General features: G+C 38.0%; 1 protein-coding gene across 2 annotated transcripts in view; it reads left to right on the top strand.

The window, feature by feature from the left end:
* The window catches only part of SEC24B (SEC24 homolog B, COPII coat complex component), a 91,460-nt gene that overhangs the window by 66,105 nt on the left and 18,575 nt on the right, over positions 1 to 6,780 (top strand). For both annotated transcript variants that reach the window (XM_045284112.1, XM_045284111.1), the window contains 6 exons: positions 239 to 294; positions 541 to 747; positions 3,144 to 3,267; positions 4,043 to 4,201; positions 5,023 to 5,196; positions 5,928 to 6,038. In XM_045284112.1, coding sequence (XP_045140047.1) covers positions 239 to 294; positions 541 to 747; positions 3,144 to 3,267; positions 4,043 to 4,201; positions 5,023 to 5,196; positions 5,928 to 6,038 — 831 coding nt within the window. The remainder of the gene's footprint in view (positions 1 to 238; positions 295 to 540; positions 748 to 3,143; positions 3,268 to 4,042; positions 4,202 to 5,022; positions 5,197 to 5,927; positions 6,039 to 6,780) is intronic.

The following is a 6,780-nucleotide window of genomic DNA, read 5'->3' as shown; positions in this document are numbered from 1 at the left end:
TATAAAACAAGCATATAGAGAGTATGTATATATGTGGGGACTCCAAAAAGTTTGTGGAAAAACTTCCATTCTCTTTTAATTTAATTTTTCCACAAGCTTCTTGAAGCCCCCTCACGTATCTAATAAAGCAATATTGTAGCATACATTACATGTGAACTGATAAAAATGAAGCTCTTTTTAAAATTACTTTATTCTTTTGCCTTGATTTATTTATTAAAACATATCTATTTTCCCATAGATGTTTTTCTACCCACACCAGATAGCTTACTTGTGAATCTATGTGAAAGTAAAGAGGTGAGGTTGATTTTTTTTTTCCCCTTAAAATGTGTGTTATTTCAACAGTCTACTTGAAATGTTTACTATTTGTTTACTTGGCATGTTTATGGAAAACAATAGACCATATAGATAACTATCTATTGATGTCTCAGTTACAGTCCCCTAAACTGACCTGCACTGGCACATACTAGACTCTGGAATGTTTTGAAGGAAAATACTGCCTTGCCTTTTCAGTAATTCCTCTTTTCATCTTTGTTTTCCCAGCTTATCAAAGACCTATTGAATGCATTACCAAACATGTTCACCAATACAAGAGAAACGCACAGTGCCCTTGGTCCTGCGCTTCAGGCAGCCTTTAAACTGATGTCTCCAACAGGTGGCCGCGTGTCTGTATTTCAGACACAGTTACCTTCCATGGGGGCAGGACTTCTGCAGTCGCGAGAAGACCCCAATCAGAGATCGAGTACAAAGGTATTTTATATCTCTTCCACCTGTAGACTCTGCTTTTTCATTATTCAACCTTTTCTACTTCATTAGTAATTTAAAAAACAATAGAGTTTACCTCCAGTTGTCTTGTTTTTGACTACTGTATATACTTGTGTATGAACCGAATTTTTTAGCACATTTTTAATGCAGTTTTTGCCGTAAAATTAGGTGCCTCGGCTGATACTTGGGTCAGCTTATACTCAGGTATATACTGTAATGTATGTTCTGTTTATTACTTTGATTACAAGTCAGAGGAATATAGAAATCATTTGCTCAAGCCTTTTCTTTTAAAGATGAGAACACAGGTTAAAAGTATCTTGCTAAAGATAAATTCCTAATTGGAAAGATGTGACTTAATTTTCTGACTCCAGTGTTGTTTTGTTTATGTATATGGTAATATAAAATCGGAGATGCTAGAATTTAACATGCTCAAAGTCACACCCTTTTAAGTGATATCTAGGATAAGCAGATCTTACACTGTATGAAATATTTTAAGTACTAATTTAAATATTTTATTTTAAAAATGTAATACAAATCACTGTATAAAACTTGGACTAAGAAAAAATATAAATCATCATCTCATGCTCAAAATATGTACTAGTTGGCTACGTATATACTGTATTTTTTAGATATGCTGTATTTTTTAACTGACTTCACATTTTCTGAGATTCCTAAAAATTCCTTGTCCTCCCAATATTCTATGGTAATAGTGAATATTCAAAGTACTCTACTTACCTAACTGTCCCCCAGTCATAGGATAGTTGTCTATGCATCTTTACTATTTAAAAAAAAATACATCTTCACTATTATTATTATTATTTTAATGTGATGATGAACAGCATCACTTGGGCCAAGGTGCTTTATTTTGAAGAATATATGAATTTGAGTATTCATAACTATTTTGTCTGTGAGTTCTATCTGACCTCAAACTATATGAGAAGATATCATTAAAATTAGCTGCAAGTGTGAGTTGAATTGACATTTTTTTAGTGTCATAAATTTTAGTCACTTGAGCTTTTCCTTAAGGCAGATTCCTGTAGGTGGAAATGACTAGTTCAAACAGTGTTGACTTTACAGTTCTGTTAAGGATGTATTTCCCTTGTTTGTTTGTTTTATCTCTCAATGTGTACTACTGAAGTGTCTTATCCTCTGGCTACCACTATCGTTGTCTTTTTAATTGTCAATTTCCTAGAGTGAAAGGACATTTTAATTCTTAGAGAATTTGTAATTTTGAATTTATTTTGAAGGGGGAAAAAAACTAGAGCAAATGTATTTTTAACTGCATTAACAAGTGTTCAATTCATTGATTTAATGGTCCCATATAAAATATTGCATATTTTGAACAGAAGAAATGGTCATATTTGCATTGAATCCTTTGATGCAGTTTTTCATTTGATTTTCAAAAATATTCTTTATTTAAACTATGACTCAGTAGCTTAAGTGTCTGTTTTGGTTTGCATATGTTATACATCTGATTAAATTTTTATATAATAATAAAATTATAATGCAAGGATTAACATTTAGTTATGCTATTGATAGAACACAGTGATTGAGAATTTAAAACATCTCTCTTGTATTTTTAATTCTTGGGTCCAGTGCTGCCTCCTCAGCTTAAGTTTTCTTCTTAGAATAGGAAAAACATCTTCAAGCCTAATTTGTTCTTCTCGCGTGTTACTGTATGTGTAGAAACACTTACGTGCACTCTGTATTCAGACTGCTTGGGGTCTTCCTCGTTCCCACTCAATAGCTGTGTCATCCTGGTCAAGGTACTTCATTGTGGGGTTTTTCCAGGCTTTTTTTGTTTTGTCTTTTGGTTGTTACTGTTTTTCAGTTTCATCATGTAAAATGTAAACATTAGAAATGTTGAAAATATGTACCATTGTGAGGAATAAGTGGTTCGTTTACATGAACATTTCAAACAATCGAGCCACTCTGACTCTCAGCAACCCAAGGCTGTCAATCTTTACCAGAGTAGACAAGGCTGCCTTTCTTCCACACAGCAATGGGTTGGTTTGAGCTGCTGACTCTGTGGTTAGCAGTCTGGCGTCAGCAGGGCTCCTCCCAAGGAGTGCAGGCACATAGTAGATTTTTTGCCAATGCTGGCTATTATTATTATTATTGGAAATGTGGGCCTAGTGCCTCACACAACTCACTTCAATTAAGTGCTTGCTGTAGGGAGGACGGGTAAAGATGCTCCCCGGGTTTCAAACTGCCCGACCCGCAAGCCACTGCACCACCAAGGCCAACTGCCTAGACACGACCAGAAAGCACTCCTTCGTTTGCTGGCTACACCAGAGATCCCCTCTTTATTATAAGACAGGCATAGAGATATGTGCATGAGTAAAGGTGTCCAGCTCTTACTTTGTCATCTGTTGACTCAGGTTGTACAACACCTTGGCCCTGCGACTGACTTTTACAAGAAACTCGCTTTAGATTGTTCCGGGCAGCAGACTGCAGTGGATCTGTTCCTTTTAAGCTCACAGTATTCTGATCTGGCTTCTCTAGGTAAGGAGATAGTTGGGGAACCAGAGGGATTTACCGAAACCGACTTAATATATGATTAAACCTTAACTCTTCAGTTCTCAGGTTGTTTTTTTGTATGTTTGTTTGTTTGTTTGTTTTTTGGGGGGGATTGCAAATTAAAAAACAATACCTCTGGGATTATTTTAATATCTATGTTTAAATATTAATTATTTTAATTTAAATCACTTATATGAATAAAAAGATAATATCTATGAGGATTATTCCAGGAAACCTGAGCTGTCATTGAGTCGATCCTGACTCGTAGCAAACTATAGGACAGGGTAGAACAGTCCCTGTGAGTTTCCGAGATTAAAAATCTTTATGGGAGTAAACAGCTTCATCTTTCCTCCCACGGAGCAGCTGGTAGTTTCAAACTGCTCACCTGTTCAACATTATGCCCTCCACTTGCCACCCAGTTGATTCTGAGTAGCGCTGCTCTGTCGGGTTTTCTTGGCTGTCATCTTGACAGAAGTCTCCAGGCCTTTTCTTGCTTGGTACCACTGGGTGGGTGCCTGCCTTTCAGTTAAGCGCTCGAGAGCAACGAGGATTCCCTTGCCGTTCTGTTCAACAGTAACCTATATTGTGTAAATTTTATTTTATAATGCTTTTGTTTGCTCAGATTTATCTAGTCGTCTTTTGACAGCTTAGATCGTCTTATTATGATAGAGGTTTCTTCAGAATGCAGGATCTGCCCTATCATAGGGACAAGTAGGCTATTGCTTCTGTAACTAATGCTTTTTACAATTTCTCTCCAAAGCTTGTATGTCCAAGTATTCTGCAGGGTGCATCTATTATTACCCATCATTCCACTGCACTCACAATCCTTCACAAGCAGAGAAACTACAAAAAGACCTAAAACGTTATCTGACGAGGAAAATTGGGTTTGAAGCTGTAATGAGAATAAGATGTACTAAAGGTATGAAATTATGAAAGTTTTGCTTTATCCTGCATATTTATATCAAAGTTACTACCCATGATGAAGACTTATTATAGAGGATTTACTGGTTTAAGTATATATCTCACGGCTAACAAGTCAATACTGGCCCATAACAACCCTGTAGGGCAGGGTAGAACTGCCCCTGGGAGCTTCTAAGACTGTGACCATTGACAGGAGTAGAAAGCCCCGTCTTTCTCCTGTGGAGCGACTGGTGGTTTCAAACTGAAGAATTTGCGCATTGCAGCCCAATGTATACCCAGTGTGCCGCCAGCACTCCTTTAAAGCATATAGTCTAATTGAGTTCATGGAACTTAAAATTAGATCCCACGCTGAAATTGATTTTAAAAGGAGAAATCAGGAAATATACACGATCTAAAACATAAATTATCAAATTAAGGATCTTTGCCTGCATAATTGTTTAAATAATCCTCATTGTCATTTCCTTGCCTTTTGTTGACTGTTTGCTGGTGGGATTTCCGACCTTATTTTAAATATAAAACGAGTTGTCCAGTAACCCCCATTTGTTTAATTTTATAGGTTTGTTCATGGTCTTACTTCAAATTAGAAAATATTAATACGATTTATTGTTAATAGAAGTTAAAAAAGCAAACTCACTTTTACATAACGTGCACTGGTTCTTTGATTTTACATTTTAGAACATCAGTTCACACTTCAAGCCTACTTCCTCAGCTAGCCCTTTGATTGAAATTCAGACATCTGCAACTTTTAAAAGTACCCTTATCCTGAGGCAAGCATACCAATGTTATTTCACCTTTTACATCTAGCTTTCTCTCTCATAGGTCTTTCGATGCACACTTTCCATGGCAACTTTTTTGTTCGTTCCACTGATCTTTTATCCCTGGCCAACATCAACCCGGATGCTGGATTTGCAGTGCAGCTGTCTATTGAAGAGAATCTGACCGATACTTCTTTAGTGTGTTTTCAGACAGCTCTATTATATACATCAAGCAAAGGTAACATGAACAGAAACTGAATAGAGCCTGCTGTCATTGTCCACCCGTCCTTTCATGTGCTTGCTAGTGGGGTGGGGAAAAAAGAATGAAATTAACACCAGTTACTCAACTTGTGTGTGTTTAAAACAGCAACTCTTCATTGTGAACCTTAAGTGATGTATAGTTTTTGATTCATGGAAAGATTGTGTTCTCCAGAGCATATGTTTCTGATAAAAATTCAGCTGTGTGCCATCCTTAGCATTATTTCTTGCCCCATGAAGTAAGACATTCTGTGTAACAGCTAAGACCTGCAATTATTTATTTTTCTTACATTTAGCTATTGGATATAGTTTAGAATGAATGATGTTAAAATAAAAGCCAAAAACTAATGTTCCCTTACATACAAGCTATGTGTTCATGGTCTTCACATTTAGAGCATTAACCAGTCGCTGTGGCAGCGACCCTTGTATTTCAGAGTTACTCTGGTCTCAGTGGCTGACCTTTGGGGGTAGATCTGTAGGGCTTCCTTCCAAAGTCACACTCAACAGACTTGACCTCCGGCTTGCAGTTAGCAGCCGAGCGCAGTAACGGTTGTGCCACCCACCGATGTCCGAGTGTTCCGTTTTCTTTAGAGCCTTTTTTTCATTTGTGGTTTAATCTAGTGAGAACAATACTGTGGATAAAAATCTGACCTGTTTGCATTTCTTGGTCTAATGTATTTTGTTATAACATGTTTTCATCTTTCTGTTCAGGTGAACGTCGGATTAGAGTACACACACTTTGTTTGCCAGTAGTAAGTTCTCTAGCAGATGTGTATGCAGGCGTGGATGTACAAGCTGCCATCTGCCTCCTAGCAAATATGGGTAAGCGCAAAGAGAGGCAGTGGTGAAATGTAGTATTCTGTCCTCACTGAAGTTACGGCTTTTTTTCCTTAAACACCATACAGATCTCTTATTCTGAGTATTTTTTTTTAATACTTTTATTGGGGGCTCTTACATTGCTTATCACAATCCATACATTCCTCCAGTGTGTCAAGCACATTTGCACATATGCCATCATCATTTTCAAAGCATTCTCTTCCCACTTGAGCCCCTGATATCCGCCCCCCAATTCTTCCCCCTCCCTCCCCCATCTACCCTCCCTCACGAACTCTTGATAAGTTATAGGTTAGTTTCCATATCTTACATCGCCCTCCATTGCCCCTCACCCACTTTTCCATTATTCGCCCCACCCCCCACCCCCCACCCCCCGTGAGGGGGTTCTAGGTTGATCCTTGTGATCAATTCCCCCTTCCTCCCCCCACCCTCCCCTAATCCTCCTGATATCTCTACTCTCCTTGTTGGCCCTGAGGATTTTACCTATCTTGGATTCCCTGTGTTGCAGGTTCTTTTCTGTAGCAGTGTGCATGTTCTGGTCTTATATCCGATTTGTAAGTTAGAATTGAGGTCATGATGGTGGTGCGAAGGAAACACCAAAGAATTAGAGGAAAGTTGTGTGTTTCATTGGTGCTATACGGCACCCTGACTGGCTCATCTCTTCCCTGTGACCCCTCTGTAAGGGGATGTCCAATTGTTTACAGATGGGCATTGGGTCTCCACTCCATGT

Source organism: Echinops telfairi, unplaced genomic scaffold, assembly GCF_000313985.2.
Source record: "Echinops telfairi isolate 266 unplaced genomic scaffold, ASM31398v2 ScPeMD7_7468;HRSCAF=8506_0, whole genome shotgun sequence".
NCBI lineage: Eukaryota > Metazoa > Chordata > Mammalia > Afrosoricida > Tenrecidae > Echinops > Echinops telfairi.
This window is presented reverse-complemented; position numbering and strand designations above follow the sequence as displayed.